At 44.5% G+C, this 22,905-nt stretch overlaps 5 protein-coding genes across 5 annotated transcripts; 4 read left to right on the top strand and 1 right to left on the bottom strand.

The window, feature by feature from the left end:
• Positions 1-318: 318 nt before the first annotated feature.
• On the bottom strand, positions 319-675 carry PHALS_14150 (uncharacterized protein; the record flags this gene model as incomplete). Its single annotated transcript, XM_024729899.1, has 1 exon — positions 319-675. One exon carries the CDS (start codon positions 673-675, stop codon positions 319-321), a length of 357 nt encoding a protein of 118 aa, XP_024580231.1.
• A 7,240-nt stretch (positions 676-7,915) lies between these two features.
• PHALS_14149 (uncharacterized protein) lies at positions 7,916-8,956 on the top strand (the record flags this gene model as incomplete). Its single annotated transcript, XM_024729898.1, has 1 exon — positions 7,916-8,956. One exon carries the CDS (start codon positions 7,916-7,918, stop codon positions 8,954-8,956), a length of 1,041 nt encoding a protein of 346 aa, XP_024580230.1.
• An 8,633-nt stretch (positions 8,957-17,589) lies between these two features.
• Positions 17,590-17,930, top strand: PHALS_14148 (uncharacterized protein; the record flags this gene model as incomplete). Its single annotated transcript, XM_024729897.1, has 2 exons — positions 17,590-17,643; positions 17,706-17,930. 2 exons carry the CDS (start codon positions 17,590-17,592, stop codon positions 17,928-17,930), a joined length of 279 nt encoding a protein of 92 aa, XP_024580229.1.
• Positions 17,931-18,227: 297 nt separating this feature from the next.
• On the top strand, positions 18,228-19,741 carry PHALS_14751 (uncharacterized protein). Its single transcript, XM_036407583.1, has one exon. The coding sequence runs from the start codon at positions 18,421-18,423 to the stop codon at positions 18,685-18,687; it is 267 nt and encodes an 88-aa protein (XP_036263272.1). The 5' UTR covers positions 18,228-18,420; the 3' UTR covers positions 18,688-19,741.
• Positions 19,742-21,801: 2,060 nt separating this feature from the next.
• Positions 21,802-22,463, top strand: PHALS_14147 (uncharacterized protein; the record flags this gene model as incomplete). The annotated part of the gene is made up of 2 exons (XM_024729895.1): positions 21,802-22,126; positions 22,207-22,463. 2 exons carry the CDS (start codon positions 21,802-21,804, stop codon positions 22,461-22,463), a joined length of 582 nt encoding a protein of 193 aa, XP_024580227.1.
• Positions 22,464-22,905: the final 442 nt, after the last annotated feature.

Raw genomic sequence — 22,905 nt, 5'->3', positions numbered from 1 at the left:
AAGCTTCACCATGTAGATACTTTACTGTGCGAGTTGCCAATGTCCTGTCCGTGCAGATCGTAGCAAATCCTCTTCTAGAACTTCGTCAGATACAGCAGCATACTTACCAGAGACTAAAACAGAAGATTACGAGCCCGCGTAATGACGTACAAGTCTCGTTGTACACTTCTCGTTTTTTTCTCAATAGTCGGTTATATTTTTTCGAGAGAAATGGAAAGGCACCCTGCCGTTCAACAATTTTCAAATTAGTGTGCAAAAAAATTACTTAAATGCATTAAGCAAGCCAATACACTTGCAACTGCTTAACCACTTTGTCATTCAGAAAACGGCTACAAAAAGCCTATAACTCACGAAACCTGACAAATTGCGAGATTTTGATGGGAACACGGGACTTATCTCAAGATGAGAAGAAATTTTAGGAGGGACAATGTCTTCATCGACAATGAGGTATGCACTATAGAACAGTTCAATTTGCCACTGAGTATCAACAGAAGAACCGAAAGTGCCTTGACACCTCCGACGCGGCACGAAGGCTGAATTTGCACAGTCAGTATCATGCGATGGACCATTGGGTCCGGTTCCATCTTGGTCGGGATCTGCGGTAAGTGACTTGGAAACGACGGATGTATTCGCATTGTGAGCGAAGCGAATAGCGTGGCCTAGACATTCCGGCATAGCGTTCTTCGCGGGAGGGTAATAATAGAGTAAAAATTATTTTACTCATATGAGCACGACTTACTTGTATAATGCAGAACTAGTTTAAACAGTATCCACCGGCGGGCGCATCTGTGCATTACTGCCGGATAAACATTACTTTATCAGCAAGCAATACAGGCGGATCGGCTACGCAAACATCAACAAAAAGCTTTTACTCCGTAGTACAAAGTGAGTGCAAGTCCACATCAATAGGATAATAGACTGATGTAAAAAACACGCAATTTAATATTTACGCATGGCCAGCTTTTCACAAATAATTGGTTCGGCTGGTCGCTGCCAGGTCATTGGCCAGTAACTACCACGTCACATTGCCCCCCTTCAAGAAGTGCATTTCCTTAACAAAAGAGTTCTCTTTCTTTTTTTACTCCCAATTAAGGCCGACGAGCCCAACATTTGATTTGGGTTCTCTCCGGGATCTGAAGCGGCTTACAAATAGTTTTACTAAGCCATCAGATCTTGTACTGCGTATTTACCTAGTACTTGTGATGTTAAATGACGGCTTCAACGGGTTGTCCCTCAGAGACGTCGGCTAACAAGACCTTGTCAGCCTTTTGCCTCGTATTTTCGGTACGGCTTCAATATTGACGTATGGAAAGCCGTAATGCAGCTTCAATCATTGCGAAAGACCTAAATCATACGAGTTTCGAGATATCGTCTTCTTCACCGGAATGGGTCAGACAAATCTTAGAGCTAGCTTCTTCAACTGTGCATTCCCCTTGCGGCAGATGTCTATAGTCTTCCAGTCAAGAAGCCCGATTTCACCAGCTGCAAAGTTTTGGATAAGTCTGTTTTTGTCTTCATGCTCCGTTAAATTTCAATCATACGGTCATGTACTACTACCTTGAAGCAGACCCCTTGCCGGAATTAGAATTCTTTTATTGCATTCGTTAGTTCGAACGCCTCTGCGTTCGACCCACGTTACCTAGTCTTGGAACCGCATTCACTCAGAATCGACGCTTGGCTAGCTTGATGTCGAGTTTCTGCTCTTCTCATCTTTTCATGATTCTGTTTAAGGCGACCCAATGCTCGTCAAATATTTACTCTTGATGCATCGTAAATGTCGTCGAAGTAAATCAGCTCCAAGTCATGTACATTTCAGGTCTTATGAATCCCATAGACAAGACGAGGTAATCGAAAAGACCGTTTAGAGGTAAAACAGCAGTAAAATGATATATCTGATTCGAGCAGCTTGACTTGGCAGTAGCCCTCGAGTAATTCTATGCAAGAGTATCAAAAGCTACCGGCTCTTGCATCAAAGTGTCTTGTTTGCGAGTCATCGAAAATAAAACCGTAGCCCAATTTAACATACGATAGTCGTGCAAGATTTGCTACCCGACTTTGCACAAAACGCTGGCGCACTCGGTCGGATAATGCCAGCTTGATCCATCTCTCAGGTCCAATTCTGTCTCGCTTTCTCTGATCGAATGTTTGGCGCTACTTTCTCACCGAAATAGGCGTATGAACCAGATATGAGCAGAATTTCATGCTCAATACCGGAATACTAAAATTCCGTGTGGAGAAGTGTATTACCTACGTTACGTTTTATACACAGTGTTGCATCCATCCTTGGTGCTCGAAGCGTAATTCCCATTCCGAAGCATGTAGATTGATGCAAACACTGCTTCAATGTCCTCATCTTTACAGAAGTTTTTTGCGATAATGTAAGCTTTTTTAAAAGTGATTGTTTGGAACAAATTCAGATACTATTACGTTTTCTTAATTAACTTAGTGTAATCTCTCATCATCGCGACTCAAAAAAGCGCGGATTCTCAAGAGTTTTCTTTTTCTTATACAAAGGATACGTAAACTCTCGTGATTTACTTGCTTCTCTTCAAACTTCATGTACAAATTCCTCGCTCACTGGTGAAAACAACTAGTGGCTCAACAAGTTATAATTTGTTACATTAGTGGTAGCTCTTAGAAACTGTCAACTTTGATAAAACTGATCTGTAGACATTGGGAGTGTTGAGATTGCACCGTTGAGTGGCCCAATACGGCGGTTATATAATCCCGGTTTAACACGACGGATCAAGCGCATTGGTTACGACTATTAATCACGGACGTAATAACGAATATGATAAGAGTCGTTCAATGGCTTATATAAGTAAGACTGCTTGAAGAAGCTTCTAGAAGAATCTAGAAGGATAGGCTACAGGTTAGCGAGCTCAGGACCTCAAAAAATTCACTTGGGTTTTTACCTGTTATTTAACAGGTTAAAAGCCGCAACCAAGCCTTCTTCTAATCTACGTCTTTCTGGCCATGGTCAACAAGAGAACCGAAGTCCTCCTGGGGAGTGGTAACTATTACCACTGGGAGTTTAACATGAGGATCACCCTGGCAAGAAAGGGTCTCCTGGGGCACTTATGGCCGTCAAGGATGAGAACGACATCACAGAGACCTGGCTTGTAAACGACGCCAAGGCGCTTCACATAATCGCGCAGGGTATCGAGAATCAAAACCAGACCGAGATTCGGTAGGCTACGTGTGCCATTGACCCTCCGTGATTGGTACAATCGCTTGATGCTTAACAATCGTGTGACGATGACGCGTCGACTCCATGATTTTAAAAATGGAAGTGGTAGAAGCATGGGATTATCTGGGCTTTTTCGAGATGGTAGTAGGACTCCAGACTACGAGGAGGCGGTAGATGAGTCACGCCAGCTGGTGGTACTTTTGAGTAGTCTGCCGTCGGAGTACGAGTTCATTTCTCCGATTGTAGAAAATGCGAAGGACATAATACTGATAGTGGTCAAGGAGAAGCTGTTCAGGGAATCAGAGAAGCTACAGAGGAATAAAGTCACGGAGAAAGCGTTTCGCGTAAATGGAAGCGCTAAAAGATTCAAAGGTGGAAGGGACAATGAACAAAAAGGTGGTGTCCTAAGGAATAACGGTGGGTTTAAAGGCAAGTGCTTCAACTGTGTCAAGTTTGGACACATGAAGCGGAATTGCCCGGCCGGGAAGCGACTTAAAAGCGACGACGAGATGTTTGTTGTCGGTGAAGGAAGATCAGCAGGAAGTTGCTCGACAGTGGACCACATGGCCCCGCACAGATAAACCTTGTTCGAATACACGGGCCTTGAAGCAAGCATTGAAGTGACAATTTCAGACGGCAAAGTTGATCGTCAAAGGAGCCGGCACGGTGAAATTGACCGGTTTGGACGAAAAGATTATTCGCATGATCAGGACTCGACAGAAGATTACTGTCAGTCGGTAAGCTTGGGCAGCGTGTCATAAATGTGGAGTTCTCGCGTTCGTCAATCGTCATCTGCAACAAGGATCAAGTAATTGCGTCGGGTACAAGAATCGCAACGGTATATATGCTTGATTGTGAGCAAGAAAAATAATGTCTTTTGGAGTTATCCGGGGGTGACAATCAGAGGGAGCTTTGGCATGCTCTCATGGGACACACAAGCAAGGATGCGCTGGTCAAGTCGCAACGCTCGACGAAAGGCATCTCACTAATAAAGCAAGATACGGAAACGTTATGTGCCGAATGTTTGAAGAGTAAGCAGACACTCACCACATTTCCTTCACATACAATGACGAAGACAACGGGTGTACTCGAGCGCGTGCACACAGATATCCTGGGGCCAATGAGGACTCTATCGAAGGGTGGTGCCAAGTTCATTTTAACGTCTGTGAATGGTTTTGCATGGAATGTGGCGATATTTATGATCAAGAGCAAGAGAGAAGTGGCTGGAAAGTTCAAGAAATTCAAGCTTTCATATGAAAAATCGATGGGTACACGTCTGAAGGGTTTGCGATCTGGCAACGGAACAGAGTTTGCACACAAGACAATGGCTGATATACGTCAACAAAGCGGATGCACCAGCGTTCTATTCCATACAACTCTCAGCAAAGCGGAGTGGTAGAGCGTGTAAACAGGACAATCATGGAGAGGGTCCGGAGTATGCTACATTACAAGGCTGATTCGACATAATGGTGGGCGGAAGCGGTGAATACTGCGGTTTACCAAATTAACCGCTCCTTCAATACAGCCCATCCTGATATCACGCCGTACAAATTGGCCTTCAAGGTGAAGCCCCGAATGGACCACTTGCGCGTTTTCTCTCGCAAGGTTACGCTCATGTCGACAATGTAAAAAGGACTAAGCTTGAGCCTAAGAGTTTCAAGTTTATGTTTCTTGGCTACGCGAAAAATATCATAGGCTATCGTGTGTTTGACAAAAGTGATCAACTGTGTGAAGTTGGATGAGCGTGGAGTCGATGGCGTCTACGACACTCAAGCGATGAAGCCAGAAACAATCGATTAAGTAATCAAGGACAATGAGTCAGGATTCAGCATGAAGTGGATAGACAGACAATGATGGATAATCCCAAGGAATTTTGTGGAAATGGGCGATATCGAGCGAACGCCAAGCGTCGATGTACATCGGCCAATGCCTTCTCAGCGCTCAATCGAGAACAAGCTAGAGGTAGCCGAGTAGCATCCACCATCTAAAATGAATCAAGAAATTTGTTTGGTGTTTCGATCCGAGGTGGAGCGAACAAGATAAAGACGTGAGCCGGTGCTGATGATATGGAACGGTTCAGATAATGAAGAGTCAAGACACGGCAGTGATGGTCCTTCGACTACAAAGTGTGCTAGGATTGATGAAGATGGACTCATTGCAAAAGCTATTCTTGACGACGACACCGACTTACCGACTACGTATGCTCAAGCAACGGCAAGCGACGATGCAGAGATGTGGCGTGAAGCAATAAACACTGAGCTTCGCTTCCACGAAGAGAATCAAACGTGGACATTGAAACTACAAGGAAAGATCAGTCGCACAATTGGATCACGAAGGTTTTTTGCGAAGAAGTTTGATCATAATAGCGCTGTCGTGAGGTATAAGGCACGACGGATCGCGAAAGTTTTCAAGCAGATGTATGACATCGATTACAAGGCACGACGGATCGCGAAAGTTTTCAAGCAGATGTATAACTTCGATTTTTTTAGACTCATTCCCCGGTTGCCAACATGAACTCGATGTGGATAATTCTCGCAGTATGCGCGAAATGCGATTATCAAATGAAATAGCTGGATGTCAACACGGCTTATCTCAACAGCTAGTTGACGGACAATCTTTATGGATGTCCCGATTGGTGTCGACAATGCTCAAATGCTGCGTGTGTCAGCTGAAAAAGTCTATTTACATATTGAAGCAAGCAGCAAGTGCCTGGAACAAGACAATACCCTGTGTCTTTGTGGCAAATAGCTTTAATAGCTGCGGAGCGGACTTTTGTCAAGAGCTCCCAAGAAGGTTTCGTATATGCTGAACTCTATGGGGATGATATGATTATTGCAGCTAGAACCTGCAAGGTGATCAATGAGGATAAGGAAGTGCTCAAACATGCTTTCAAGATGAAAGAATTGGGCAAAGCAGAGTTTATTTTTGGCATGGAAATCACGACAGGTCTACTAGACGCTTATAATCAAGCAGAAATGATATATCAATGACGTGGTCCGTCGATTTGGTCAACAAGATGCCAAATGCAAAGATAACCCGTGTGCACCAGGATTGAAGTTGTCGTCGTCACAGTCGCCTACAGCGGTAGATGGGCGGTCAACAATACGCACGAAGCTATATCGATCTTTTATTCGCTGTCTATTAAACATTACGACATGCACTTGACCGGAAATTGCATACGTAGCTACGCAGGTTTCAAGTTTTCTGGATATCCTGGGCTGCAACATTGAAGTGCAGCTATTCGCGTTATCTGGAGACTACACGCCAAACCGGGAGCATCTATTGAGGCAGTGGGAGCGTTTAAGTCAAGGCGTACTCGGATGCAGATTGGGATAGCAACACCGATGACGGACGTTCGGTATCAGGAGTGATGATTATTTTGGTAGGTGCGCCCGTAATATTTATGTCGATAAACCACCGAACAGTTGCTCTCAGCTGAGCTGCGGCTGAATTTATGGCTCTCAGTATTTGCAAACAATATGTTCTTTGGACGCGAGCAATGCTAAAGAAGATGGGTCGTGAGCAAGTTGAAGGCACGAATGTATAATTTCTATCCAAAATACCTTTAATCTTTTACTTGTGGGAAGATAATCAAGGAGCAATCGCATTGGCGTTAACGTCGGATACCATGCGAGGTGGATTCAAGCACCGCTTTATTCGTGAGAACGTTCAAAAAGGACGATTGAAGATTGACTATATTGACACGAATATCAGCTTGCAGATATGCTGACAAAAGCACTCAGAACCACGATGCTGCAGTATATGCGTGAAGCTTCTAAGATCAAGACCAAGTCAGCAACGAAGCACAACAGATTGCACCGCTGAATGGCCCGATACGGCGGTCATGTAACCGCGGTTTCTTGCGACGGTTCAAGCACGTCGGTTACGGTTATCATTTATGTACGTAATAGCGGATATGATAAGAGTCGTTACTTGGTTTAGATAAATAAGATTGCTTGTAAAAGCTTCTTGAATGATATTGAAGGATAGGCCTAGAGATAGCCCAGGCTAGCGAACTAAGGACCTAGGTATATTCACTTTGGTTTTACCTTTTATTCAACAGGCAGTCAAAACTATCTGTCAGTATGCTTCAACCGCCATCAATTAAAGAAGCGATCATAATCTAGGAAACAATATGCTAAGTAAATTGAACACGTCATCCTCACAGTACATCTCGTGTGTTAGATGCTTCGGTGCTCCGTCATATATTGCACGCAGCAAATTGAGTTGTAAAGTGAAGCGTTGACTTATCTCTATTTATCCATTTCTGGTTACAAGCTTAGTCGATACTTGCAATTAATTTGTCGGCGCTGGAGACAAATAGTACGTGATGCTAATCCAAAATGAAAACAAATCATTTACCGTCCTATCTTATACGCGATTGTTTCTGAGACAAGTATGACCTTGAGGCCGAGATCAAATGCTTCAAATTTGTGTAATTCCAAATTTTATGTTGATCAATGCGCATGTTTTCGTTGCATATTTGAACAAATGTGATATGAGAATATATAAAGAAAAATTGATCTAACTCAGCTTAAATTTTATACAGCATTATCCATTATGAGCGTACATATCGACCTATGAGCAGCAATATGACAAATGATGAGTCATAATCACTTTTGGTATCGAAATAAAAATATCAATTCAATCAATTTAATATTTTACTCAATAACAATAGTGGTGGACAAGCATTGTCCTCCCGAAGTCACAGTTCTAGTTTTTATCATGTGCCGTGCATTCTACTTCGCCACTACCCTCCTCATCGTGACCAGTCCCCGCACAGCTGCTGATTTCAAACCTTTTGATGCGCAAGACCATGACATCATACCAAACGGTGTTACTGACACGAAGACGTCACCCAGAAGGAATCTTAAACGTAGCGATGATGACGTGTCACATGCAACATCTAAGGAAGAGCGCGTTATCATTCATGATCTCCTTGATGGGGCAGGTCAAAATGCCCGTTTGCTGTACGAACATTCCAACACAAATAGCATCGATGACTTAACCAAGGGGATCATCAAAAATGAAGACGTGGCCGCTTTCGCCGTTGTGAAAGACAAAAGAATTGAACTTCTCCAAAAGAAATACGACGACGCTGTCGATAAATATCAGCAGGCTGTCGGCAGGCTTCAAATGGCCATATCCGATTACGAGAATGAACACCTGGCCGCCAATAAAGCTGACGAAGTTTACCAAGCTGCCTCGGAATTGATTACACACCATTCCTCTCAAGCAATGATCGCTACCGAAGATGTCGACAGGGCTCTTTTCGCTATCAGAGCCCACTCTTATGAAGCCGCTAAAGCAGCCCAGATCGCTATTTACGATCTACAGCTCCGCAACATTTACCTCGCTGAAGCCGCCAAATACGAAATGGCCATCCACTCTGTCAAAACCGCTGAAGAAAGCCAATTCTTCATCAGAGCTCATTCTTATGCATTGATACGTGCGAACGAGTGCAGCGAAGGCATGGAAATCGCCCGAAAAATACAAAACCGTGAAGGTGACCGCGTCTTGGATCTCCGTGATTCTATCAAGGAGAAGGATGAAACCATTTTCAACCACCAGAATGAAGTCGACAATTACGAAATGTTAGCACTAAATGCCCATGCCAAGTCCAAGCTTTCCAAAATCAGGGCTCGTGTGGCCGACCAAAAAGCTAAGGTTGCCCAAGCTAACAAGGACGTTCTATTAAAGACGATCAAGCACGCTAAACAAGAGCTCGAAGCCGCTAGAGCCGAGAAACCCACCCATGGCCTCTAAAAGCTGGTAGCTGTTCAAGCCGAAAATTCAGCTAGGCGCAAACTGCTCACTTTCGTTGAGACTGCCATTTTCTTCATGAAGCTGATTTGAATTCTGCCACTCTGAATGTAAACAGAAAATTGAAAATTCAACACGAACTTATTCTTCGAGGTGCTATAAAACAACCCATTAATAAAATACCCTTCCAACACGAAGATCATTGAACTGTTACTAATGACATAATGCCCGAAGCGCTTACGCTAAGCCTCGGGACGACTTGGCGAATTTCTGAAGTGAATATAATGCTCACTAGGGTTTGCTAGAATTTGGTAATATTTGTATCATACACTACGCAACATGTTCTTGCTGGATCCTGGCGTGGGCACGGTCGCAGTTCCCTGAGAGGTGATCCTATACGACATTATCTCGTCGAGCATCCACGCTTCGTACATTACTGCCTTTTGTTGACCTGTCAAAAAAACTTTCCTCATTTGTATGGCAATCTCCCCGTAAACATTATTTTCACTACCTCCTTTTCTGCGGCCGACATAGTAAAGGAAAATGTAGATTGGATAACTGCAAACCTGTTGGAAAGGTGTGCGCTGCAAAATGTTTAAAGAGAATATGGTGGAAGCCTTTCTATCGCAATGTTTCTTGCTACGCAAGGTTTACTGTACTAGATTCATGATGTATTTTGGCTTATCAGCGTTTGGCGACAACACTTGCAAACAGCGACCATAATGCGCTAGTAGCATTCCTGTGGCCAACATCCAGTTACATGAATAAGAGCTTTGATAAAATAAAGAATTAAGCTACACGAGATTTTTCGAAAAACATATTCATTGATATGCCTGATTCATAACATAATGCCAAGTATGTTGGAAGGTGATGTTGCAGTTCTGAGACACGCTTGTACATACACAAAGCTTACGAAACAAGCGTCATATTCGACAAGTGGATTTGGTGCTGATATAGACTACCACCCTTGACCAAAAGACTTTAACAGAAACGCTACCGTGTTTTGTTATACGTACAAATCACACCATCGTTTTCGACGTGAATGTATTTCAAAAGCACCAAAAGCTGGTTCAGAAAAGAAAGATTGATCAAAACGAGATTACCGCGAGACTCAACAAGAAAAATGAGCCCGCGTAATAACGCACAGAGAACGATATTTGAAGCTGTACCCAGGACAGCTGCCAAAGATTAGAGTATCTCTTCACAATATCGTATATTTGGTATTGCGCTACTCAAAATGAAAACTAAATCATTATTAAATCCTTCTGTAATGTTACTTTCAAGCTTTGGTGGTACATTATTTCACTGACACTAAATTACGAACTGTACACTGTTGAACTATAATTTATTGAGACGTGGTGTCACTTTTTTTTCTGGCTCTCCGATATATCCTTACAAAGTACCTCTGACCAGCGGCGGAGAATACTTCGACATCCGACATGATGACGCCCAGCTCGTTTTGAATGGGCAGGCTCACTTAGATGCGCTTGCCTGATTGCAGGCTCAAGGATCGCTGTGATTCTAGCTGACTCAAAAGCGCTTGGATGATGAGTTCATCCATCAAATTTCTCGCCGTGCCTTAGTGAAGTGTTTCAGCACATATCTGTGTGGATCTTAGGCTCAAGCCAATAATTGGTTAAGCGTTTTACGCGTAAGTGTAATGGTAGAAAACGTTAGCGGAGCGAATCTCGCTTACTGGACGCTCGCAAAAGTGCTAAAGAGTATCTCCCGTATTTTGCGCACTACTTGAAGAAAGCACGTTGTCTCACAAATCTTACGGCTTTATTAAGCAGCTTCAGTATGTCAAAGGAGGATGTTGTCCGATGCTTGACTTCGAAAACTTCAAAGTATAACGTAGACGTCAAGGTTGATGTTCCCTACCTGCCAACCGCTTCAGTCTAGCAACATGAGTCTGCTGGTACCGCTACGCTACCTTCCAAATCGTGAACCTGGCACCAGGCCAGAGCCCACTCGATATTGGAAACTGAGCTGGAAGACAGTTCGTCAAAACCAATATGAACATAGAAATAACGAATCAGTTGAACACCGCTGGGGCGTTTGACAACCCCTATCACATAATGAGCCTCTATGCAAAAATTTAAATTTGACTATAGTGAGCGATTATTAGCGTTTCCTACGTGCAGCTGTAGTCTTGGCAGTCTCTATCAACAATTGGAGGGTACTGAACAACGTGCAGCCGACAATTCTTCTCTGTAGCATATTACAGATAACGGAAATCGAGTCATAATGTCGGTTCCGGTAAGCTTATAACATGCATACACAGTTTACCAGTTTTCACGTACCGAATTCAGAAATACGTACGCTGAGGTATACAAAATATTCGTACATTATTCTATTGTAATATCACTCACAAGTGCAAATGTACTGCTACCGGTTGATGATTTCGTGAAGCAAATGTCCGTGAGACAGGTGAGCAACTAGCCTCACGCTTCGCAGTATACAATGCTTTTGGATTTCTGATAGCTATCATATAGTTGATCCTAATTGAATCCTAAACATAACATTATTGTGTATTACAAAAGATGACGAGAGTCTCGGTTCCGCCTCTGAGTGAAGCGTGCAAAGTCTCTCTCTCTTTCAAAATCTGTGTGTTTGTTAACGCGGACTCATCAAGTCAATTTTTTTTTGTAAAGTGCACGGGGTCTCGTTGCCCTTGGAATCAGTCGTCATCATTTCAATGACAAGATGTTATTCTCATTGAGGTAAATTACACAAGTTGATCTTATATTTACTTTGGTACCAAATGAATACTATTATTGTTGTACCACTTTAATCGCTCGCCTGGAGGCATTCACCAGCTATAAAAGGCGCTGTTGGGAGACTTCCCGACACGCTGTCATGAAGAATCGGTAGAAGTACAGCTGGCTTCCACCTTGAACCACTCATCCTAAGCGCCCTGTTTTTGAAGCAAAAGTGGAAAGGATTTTGCTCTGAATGAATGAAATGGCCAGAAATCTGGTCATGTATCGCGCGGCGCATCAGTGCGTCGCGCAAGCAGTGTCCACGCTAGGGTGCGCACAGTAAAGTAGTCACTCACACATGGATCGCCTCAGATGAAGAGACACTTCTGACGTAAAGCAACAGTTGTCGCAAATGGTGGTGCCACTAATTAAACGAACAGATTGCGTTTCAAAAGTATAATAACTCGTCAAATGAGGAAGAAATTGTGCATTGTGATAGAGAATTGAGCCTTTTATTGCCGCGAATGTGACGGATTCTCTTTGAAAGCTGTAGCATTTTCATTTCCGGATGATTTTCACGAAAATGCAGGTTGCAGCAAGCTTCCGCGGCTACCAAACCACTGTAATGGATGTGCTGAATATCGCATAACATACGTAGTTTAGCTTCATATCGTGGGGATTGGTCAGTGTTCGGCGTTTGATGGTTCTACGAGCGCTGTAACGGCAATAGACCTAAGCTATTCTAAGTGACTTCGTGGCTACAAAGAACCGCCGTCCTTCTGAAAGATGCACAAAATGAGGCTGTATCAAGCCCTACGCCCTTCATGCTCTTTTTGCTTTCGACTGAGAGATATGAAGGATCAATTTTTCTCAGGTAGTCATTTCACGAACCCCTCACAGGAAACACCTAGTTCTTGTAGGGCCATACAAATCTCTTTGTACACACCTCGACTGATTTCTCAATGGCCTGTTTTATTTACAGAAAATGTAAAGGCACCCTGCCGTTTTAATAATGCTCAAAATTATATTCATGAGGATCGAGAGAGGGACCGAAAGTGCCAAGATAGCACGAAGACTGAATTCAGTTCACTAAGCTTCATGCGATGGACCCCTGGGTTCGGCCATCTTAATGGGGATTTGCGGCAAACGACTTTAAATCGACAGTTTGCAATGTGAAAGAAGCGAGCAGCGTAGAGTTGATGAGTTAGACTCCTAATAAAAGTCACAAGAGTTTTCAGCCTAGACATATCGGTATAGCTCTCTTCGCCAAAGGGTGATAATATGAGTACAGCAGTGCACGCAATTCGAATTGAATCACCATATGAACACAACTTACACGAAAATGCAAAACAAGCTCTGAACAGTACCCATCGGCAGGTGAATGATGTACCGACGAGGCGAATCTGTGCAAAATTGCCGGATAAACAGTGTTCTCTCAGCATGCACTCCTCTCTTCAACGCAGGCCGTTTGGATATGCAAACACCGACAAAAATATTTCACTCTGTAAGATAAAGTCTGTAACGTGCAGCAGGGTTGCCGTAGCGCTTTGCTGAAATGAAGCTCACTAAGGTCCCCGACTGATGTTCTATACCTGAACCAGTTTGAGTGTAGCGGATCGCAATCTGCTACCTCCAAGAGTACTTGAAAACCTTATCCAACGCAAATACACTAGTCCGTTCACAATAGAAACTGTATTTATTTATTTTTTTCGACAGAGCCGCCTATATCAAGAACCTTAGGTTTTTCTAATTAAATAGACAACCCTCAGTAATTTGCATTACTACCGGCAGTCCTGCCACGTAATGGCTTCTTGTTGCGGTGTAGCCACACCATTGCACGATCAGACCAACTTGTGTAATCCACACCTTTGTACGGTCACACCATCTTGTGTGACCCACCATTTCATTCACGGTACGTATACCCCCGATACACTCTGTGAACGTATACCCCCAGTACACACTGGGCACGTGTAACCTCGTTACACTCCCCCTATCAAAGTTGTGAATACCCACAATTCACATTTAATGTCGCCATGTACGAGGCTCGCGTGTCTGAGACACCGTTACACCCCTAAAACGATCTTTAAACATTCTTTGCTCAATGAGCCTTGTGTCTATGACACGGAAAAACACCCAGTTTAGCTATTTCTGAGGTAGCCCGCGGGCAGACTAATTCTTCGTCTTCTGCACGCGATGCATCTCCGGACAGTGCGTCACCGCTTCACGGGTATAACATACCCGAGTCCGGCAACTGGGCGATATACACCGCGGCCGCCACGGGCGACGGATCTCCTCGTCGAGAATTCGAAGGATTCAAGCCTGATTCGGATACTCCTTTACCAGGATGGAAAGAAGAAGAGGACGAGATGCGCAAAAGGCGCGACGTGAGCCCTGCTCGAACCTTGCGAACATCATGTCCATTTCCCGACCTCTCGACTTCCGGGGGAAGTGGTATTATTACCAATCGCCTCGACGAAGCATAGAAGCAGCAGTTGGAGGCTGCCCACAGGGCGGCTCTCATGTGTTCGCATCCATGTTTGGTCCAAGACCCTCGTGTGAAATACTGCTTCCGCTCGGCGGATCCCGATACCGAAGCGAAAGACGCGATCACTCGATTGCTGGGCGTCTACGTGGTCGGGCCCCCGGCCATTACACAAGCTACCGCTTCATAAACAAAAAATTTCCGAGCTCGCCTCTTTGTTCCTCACGAAATCTCGAAGGATAGGTACCGCGCTCGACTTAGAGATCAAAGAGGAGCCGCTCCTGTACCCGCGATGCGGACCATTCCTTTGGTGCTCGCCCCTGGCGGTACCGCTGGAGATGATGAGGAACTCTTTGAGCGATGGGTGCAGCGGCACCGAAATCATTTCTCGCTGAATAACTTACAGTAAAGCCACAAGGAAGTCAACGTGCGCGTAGAGCGCCATCTTCGATTGGAGTTTGCCAAACTCAAGGCGCAACGCCAAATGCCTGCGTATTGTCGCCCTGCGAAATATCGGATCATCCAACACGCTCCTGCGAGCTCTGTGGTTTCTCGCACGGGTGTGGCTACGACCACAGCAGCTCAGAGTCATAGCTTGAGCTCAGCGTATGATCCTTCGGCTTCCCGGGCTACTACCGAGAAGCGCGGGGGCGCGCGACGATGCGGAGACTCATGATCCTTCTGATCATTAGCGTCTACGATGTCTGGTCAGTCTTGCCGAAGTTGCACCTCAAACTCCCACGAGCTCTCGGAGACGGTGTATCCTCGCCACTTTACGAGATATTGGGCTCAACCCTGTCAAAGACGTCGACCTACAAGGCGTTCCACAGGATTATGGACGCCACCATTCTCATCTAGAAGAGTCGGTGGTGGAAGATGACAACTTGGTCGATCGACGTCCGGTGACTCGCGATGCTTTTCGAACTTTGGAGGACAAAGTCCGTCGTCATCGGCATTCTGTCGAGCATCTCTCCCAGGTCGTCCATCGCTTTGCGGAAGCCCTCGAAAGCCTAGAGCACTTTGTGCACCGATTGCCTCGCATTGAAAATTATCGTGCTCTGTCGGAGGGGCTCATATTCGTCGAGCAGGCGAATAAGTCACATCGTGCGACGAAGGAGCGCCTTGTGTCTGTTGCACACCGTGCTCAGAACCAGTTGCTGGTTTTTTCTGGGTAGCCGAGCGCCTTTGGGCGCCGCCCCGGCACCAACGCTTTCACGCTCACTTGCGCCGGATAACTATGGTCACTCACATGACATATAGTCGGGGCGACGCGGAGTACACCCATTGTCATATGAAACCCACGCGGCATGTATCGTATAGTCGGTAATGAAAGATGCCTCTTTCAACAGCTGATGTGGGGGATAATGTGCGCAATGTTGTATGTCCGAATAGATCACAATGGCTTAGGACATGGCATGTGCACCTTGAACCCTAAAGGACATACTACATTACTGGTGTACCCACGCAAAGTGTTATAACTACTGAGTTCTTCTCTACCGAGTTTTGAGACACCCGCGACCTTCGGACTGGTTCTCCTCTGCGCAAGTCGCGTCAAGGTTCATCGAAGTGACGTCCCGCTATTAACTAGTCTGGTTTGTCGCAGGGTGCGGAAGGCCCTACTGAGGAAGATCAGAGTTCTGTTGAGCCTCAAAGCGGTAAAGATTAGCAATGCCCGACCCCAAAGACAGCACTCCATCGGTGTTCGGCACCTCGAATCTATTCCCTCTCTTTCTCAGCATAGCTGAGATCCATTGGCTCAGGTCCGCTCGACGAGGTTTACAAAAGAAGACGGATACACACGGAAGACTTCCACTCTGGACACGCCACTGCGGATGCCCTCTATTAAGACGGCCACTTTGACCACCTCGGGAAGAGGATCGGCTTCCATACCGGCAATGAGAGTACGCAACTTCTGGACAAGGTCCATTAATTCTTTCTTGTTCTGTCGGGCGGCAAGAAAACGTGAACGCACGCGATATGCCTCGTGAGGAGCGAGAACACTCGAGAAAACCGCCGCGTCAGCTCCACCCAGGAGGAAAACGCCGCTTCGACCGAAGTATTGCACTCAAGTGCCCATTCGCGCACTCGCCTCCGAGCTTGGAGATAGTCAGCGTCAAGCGCTCTTGCTCGATCTGGAGCATGGCGGACGCCATGAGTATCTCGACCTCTCTTACCCAGAGCAGAAGATTCTCAACACCCACCATGAGCGGCTTGGGTCGGGGAGAGTTATCCGTCGTCGACGGTGGCGTGATGGATGCTGTTGACGCTGACAGCATCTGATGTAGGTGCCCTAGCAGAACATTTTAATAGCTTGAAAACGCCTCGACGATTAAGCCTAATTAATTGCATTACTACTGGCAATCCTGCCACTTAGTTGCTTCTTGTTACGTTGTAGCCACACCATTGTCTGATCACGCCAACTTGTGTAATCCACACCTATGTACGGTCACGCCATATACCCTTTCATACAAGGGTACGTGTAACCCCTTTACGCAATACAACAAGAAGCTCACCAAGCATCTCATCTGTAATCTACACATCATTAAAGTACTTTAGTTATATCGGTATACAGCCCGCTTCGCCGTGGATTGTGATTCGTGACTGTGTACTATATGCTGCTTGAAGGCCTTTCTACCCACGAAGCGGTGGCCTGATAGTCGTGCTGATTTTTGACGTATTCAAGCTGTTCTTTGCTTCCAAATGAGTAGCGTGATAATGTATACCGTACGAAGATGTACTTCTGCCACATTTTATATGCGTAGTATTTGTCTACATTTTTAATATCAAAGCTAGTCTTGACATGTTCTACGTCTGTTGTGTACTCTTTTTTTAGATTTAAATGTGTGATCTGACAAAAGTAAGATAATTGATTCGTTTTTTACGAAAATTGCATTTATTATTTCGAACTTCGACAAACTAAACCAAAATCATTATAAAACATATTGGTACTCAAGTTTTTCGGAAGAATTCAAGCTTTTTGTTAAAGGTGATAGTTTGATACAAATACCAGAAATTATCCCTTATTTTCCTATCTAAACAAATTCGACGCGCAGAAGCATCCAATGCCACAGCAACATGCTCAAATGCTGATCGAAGTCGACATGTACGCTCATCGTGGATAGTGTTGTATGAAATTTGAAGCTATGAGTTAAACTAGCTTTTTCTTACATATTCTCCTGCCACATTTGTTTAAATATGCAACGAAAACAGAAGCATCAATCAACATACGTTTTGTCCTTTTGTCCCCAGCCGACAAACTAATTACAAATGTCGACTGAACTAAACAGACACGAATGATAAAATGAAGTCAACGCCATACTCTACATTTCAATTCGCTGCATGCAACAGATGACGGAGCATTAAAGCATCCATCACATGAGCTGTACCGTAAAAATGACGTGTTAAATTTACTCAGCATATTGCTGACAAGATTATGAACATTATTTCATTTGATGGCGGGTGACGCATGCTGGCAAATAGATTTGACTGACAGTGTTTCGAGTTCAGTTCGATAAAAATTGACAATTTCTAAGGGCTGCCTGTGATGTAACAATTTTTTTGGTTGTAGAGCCACTCACCAGTGAGGGAGCTTTTTGAGATTGGAGTTATAAGTGAAGCAAGTGAATCACGAGAGTATCCGTATCCTTTTGAGGTTCAAGTTACTAGAATGAATAAGAACCCAAAACAAATGAGAATCAGCGTCTTAAGTCGCGATGATGAGAGGTTTTACTGGGAATCGCAGCAATATGACGAATGTTTACCAGTTATTTCTGATATCAAAGTAATGATCTAAACAACCAATTAGGTATTTTACTGACTATCAATGAGTGGTGGTGAAGCATCGTTCCTCCAGAGTCCCAATTTGTCGTATTCACGTCTTCCATCATGCCGTGCGTTCTTCTTAGTCACTGCCCTCCTCATCGTAGCCAGTCCCCACACAGCTGCTAAATTTGACCAGAACAAACCTTGAAATGCGCAAGACCATAACATCTTACCAAACGGTGCTACTGACACGAAGACGTTACCCAGAAGGTATCTTAAACGGAGCGATGATAACATGTCACTTCCAACGGCTAAGAGAGAGCGCGTTATTATTCATTATCTCCTAGATGAGGCAGGTCAGAAAGCAATTTTGCCGTACAAACATTCCAACACATACAGCTTTGATGACCTAGCCAAGGGGATCATAAAAAAAAGAAGACGTGGCCTCTTTCGCCGTTTTGAGAGACCAAAAATTCAAACTGCTCCAAAAGAAATACGATGAAGCTGTCGGTAGGCTTCAAATGGACATAGCTGATTCCGAGAATGAGCACCTGGTCGCCTATGAAGCTGAGGAAAATTTTCACGCTGCTTCGAATTTCATCACATATCATACCTCACAAGCAATGAAAGCTACCGAAGATTCAGACGGTGCTCGCTTCGCTTTCATAGCCCTCTCTTTGAAGCCGCCAAAGCAGCTTAGATCGCCATATAAAGTCTACATCTCCGCAACATCTACCTCGCTGAAGCCGACGTATACATCAAAGCAATCCGCGCTGCCAAAACACTAAAAAACGTATCTTACCAAAATCCCAAGCCTATGTGGTTTTACTTGCGAAAAAGTGCGGCCAGAACATGGAGACCGCCCAATAAAAACAGAGATTTGGAGGTGAACATGCTTTGAAACTCCTTGATTCTATCGAAGAGATGGATGAAATAATTTCCAACACTGGAAGGAAGTCTACTATAACGAAAAAATAGCCAGAAGAGCCTCTGTCAAGTTCCGTCTTTCCAAATTTAGGGCTCGTGTGGCAGACAAAGAAGCTGGCGTTGCCCAAACTTAAAGGACCTTCTATCAGAGAAGGTCGAGGACGCCAAACATGAGCTTAAAGCCGCCAGAGCTGAGAAACTCACTCATGGCCTCGAAAAGGTGAAAGCCGTTCAAGCCAGTAAATAAGCTAGGCAAAGACGCACAGCCGCCCAATCTGCTGAAGCTCTTTCGCTAGAACCAACAGTCACTTCGCTCGCTAGACTAAATTCACCGCCCTAAATATAGTATTAAAAAAATATCAAACCACCACACCAAGGTAGCTCTTCGTGCTGTTATCGAATAACCGATTGTTCCAACACGTAAATCGTTGAAGTGTTGCTGAAGGTTCCAAAAAAGTGGTTATGCTAAACCTCGAGATGAATGTTCGAAGTAAATATTACTTTTGTTCATGCTTTGTGTAATATTCGTCTCATACACTCCACAACATTGTTGCGACTATACTTACTATATCCTGGTGTGGGCATGGCCGCAACTTCATGAGCGGTGATCCGACAAGACGAGATCCACGCTTCTACGCTTAAATATCGATCTCCCAGTAAAAATCATTCTCACAACTTCTTTTTTGTGGTCGACATGATTAAGAAAAAATGTAGACAAGAGAGTTGTTCAGTAGGAAGTAAAGTACGAAAGGAATGCAGTTTGATTACGTCGTTCATAGTTTCTTGCTAGTTGTGGTACATTTAAGGCTAACTGTACTACATTTCTTATGTATCTTAGCCTACCTGTGATTGCGACTACCTTGCGATCAGCAACCATAATGCGCTCGTGATCCTGTGGCTCATTTTAGAAAACATGGTTATGAGTTTTTGATAAGATAAAAAATTAAATTACATGAGAGATTACGAAAATATGACATTCAAATTACATAAATATTTTCCTGGTGTATCATAATCAACAAAAGCTCATGTTACCTTCTGATTCATTATATATCTTGAAAGGTGATGTTACAAGTGTGGGACTACTTTTGTACATACATAAGGCTTACGAAACAAGAGTCATAGCCAAGCAGAATTGGTACTGAACCTGCACACCACCCTTGACCGAAAGCCTTAAAGTCATGGATTGTGAAACCATAAAAAGTCCCGATAGATATCTGAGAGTGCCGTGTCATCACGTACGAGGCGCAACAGACAGAACTTTTCTACCGTACCCAGGCACATTGATGATATCTGGTAAGTTTACGATACGCATAGGTCCTTCTTATCATAATTCGAGCATGTCTTGGAGCCATGGGTTATAGGTTGTAATGAAGCTCAAAAGATTTGGTGTCAGACACCTCTTTCCTCGTGGATCTTGATGAGCGATTAACGAACCTCTGCTAGAAAGCAGCAGCGCTTTTGGCACGAGCATGAAGTTGCAATATTAATGGTGCAGACACGTGATTATGTCTGGGACGTTGAATTTCATAGCCAGCAGCCCTTGGCAGTGAGCGCTACTTCTCCTTGAACTATACACTCTTTCGCTAAGTCTACGGGGTAAAATGAAGTTCATGTACTTTCCGATGGCCATTCCGCTAGGTCTGCTTGTTCCGTATACCATGTATGATGAAATGACTCTTCATACCTAAAATGGCAGAAGAAAGACTTGAACATTTGGTGCTGCCCCAGATGTAACAACTTCGAGTTAAACGGTACCACTCGGTAGTCAAAATATCACACTTTTTCTCCTTAGAATGTCAAAGGCCAATCGCTCCTGATGTATCCGATTAGTCTCCATACTCTACTTTCAGACCAACCCTTGCCCACAAAATTTGGACCCCGCATACAATGCGACGCGCATTATCATCTTCAAAATTGCCCCTCACTGTGTCCGTTCTTTTCAAGGAATATATCGACTGCCTCTCCAAATTTGACTGCAACTCTTTAGCTACTGGAGCCATATTTTCATGGTGCTTTACTGACCGTTCGGTTCAACAGGGAAAATTGAATAAAGAACAAATGCGTGCACTACTTGTATGAGCTGACACTTGCATTTTAAAGATTTTTGCCTATGTAGGTCACTCAAGGATATGTAATGTTCAAAAATATAATTGTGACTTTGGTCTTTCTTTAAGATATGTGTAGATGAGGCTGGCGAGAGTTTGAGACTTCAATTCGGCAGGATTATCATCTTTTATGACTTGTCGTGCCCTCGGCATCCAACTCTCTTGGTGAAAGAAGGTCCGCCCATCCCAGCACACGTCTGTAGCTGAAAGCTTTCATAAAAGTATGTAAACAGCAAGAAGTTGAGGTGATGGGCTTTCACTTCAAGGTCCGCGTCGTTTATACATTTGAGAATGAGACGATGCTTTGAGCGAATGTTCACTTTGCTAAGGCTGGCTTGCAGAGGGTTGTTTTCCTACTGAGCGCGCAAACTGATTTATCTCCTCCGCTGCACTTTTCACGGCTATTTGTACCCAAAGTGAATCTCGACAACAGCTCTGTTAGGTTTTCTTTACGAGTTTCACGCCAGAAATCTATATATCGAGTGACGACCACGAAGATGGAGATCTTCCTCCACCTCACGATGCCAAAGTAAACGAATCTTAAGAGTCTGTGACTGTGCTCAAACCTCCTACAAGTGCGCCAACGGTGGCAACATCACCAGTCCGTGCCACACGCGGAAAATACGCTTCGCATCATCTTCGAATGACGACGTGTGGCATATTCCACGCCTACCAGAGACCAGCGCTGGTATAGAGATCAAACTCAAAGAATCTAAGGGACCCCTGACTCGATCAGGCAAATCTATCCGTAACGTTATTAAATGATTCTGAAGGAGTCGAACCGTTTGCTCGTACCATCCAGAACCGGAAGCGATGGCTGTTGCGTCATCGCGGCCCAAGTAATCCAAACTATAATGTATGTGAAGTACCATGGGTGCAAACACGGCCATCTGGTCGCCCAACAAAATTGACAGAGCATTTTGGGAGTGGGTCCACGTCATCAAGTCGATTGCGACTGAGCATTTTCGCAAACTTGACGGACAAATCTTTTGTCGTTTTCATGCGATCGCCAAGGTGCGCGACGTTCGCTTTCGCTTTAAGAACTTTTATGACCTGTTGGTCGAAGGAGACATTGTTGTATGTCGTGGAGACATGGTGGAGTACCCATCATCATCGTTTTTGCATCCATCGTCGTCGACTCTCATGAATTGGCCCCAAACGATGGAAAAGAATTCTTCTATTGTTTCGACTCGTTGTGGACCAGTGGAAATTTGCAACCTCTCACTACGCAAGGAGTTGCATATATGGCTTAACAAGCTATCCAAATTCGTATAGCCGAGCCATCTCAAAAGAAGCTGAAGTTCACCACTCTTTTGCATATGGAAGTGGGCAACCCCGTCTCGATCAACGGAATTCTCGAAGGCGAACAATCGACAGCGGTGCCGTCGATGGCGTTTCCGTCGGCACTGCACTTGCAGATGAGGGACGTAAGGATGCATTTGGACGAGATCGTAGCATCCTCGAATGCAAATGCGAACGTGATCGCGAAGATGGGCTATCAATTACAAAGGCGACAAATCACTGTGAATTGAAGTGCGCCACGTGGAGGTGAATGTTCACGCAGCAATGTACGCTCTGTGAAAGGAAGCCGCTTGGCTTTGAGCGGATAATCAACGTCTTTGTGACAGAGCTCAGCAACTTAAGAGTCCACTGGCACGAAGTAGTTCAACTCGTGGGTTTCAACAACGCGTTCGTCCTCGCTCACGATCTCCGTCAATGCAACCTCGTTCGTACAATTCGAACGATAAGAGTGATGGATACAGATCCAGCTTGGTAAGTCCAATGTATATGTAATTACGGCGCATTTTAAGACTGGTGTCCGACGAGAAAGGAGCTCGAAAGATCCTATAGTAGAGATGGCAGCGTTAGCCATGTTTTCGGTACTGCTTAGTTCATAATCACCCCTTTGAATATATGTGGGTTTCCACGTCCATGATTCAATTTTTGTAAATCTTGCGCTTCCGCCTGAGTATC

This window comes from Plasmopara halstedii, assembly GCF_900000015.1.
Source record: "Plasmopara halstedii genome assembly, contig: Scaffold_816, whole genome shotgun sequence".
Taxonomy (NCBI): domain Eukaryota; phylum Oomycota; class Peronosporomycetes; order Peronosporales; family Peronosporaceae; genus Plasmopara; species Plasmopara halstedii.
This window is presented reverse-complemented; position numbering and strand designations above follow the sequence as displayed.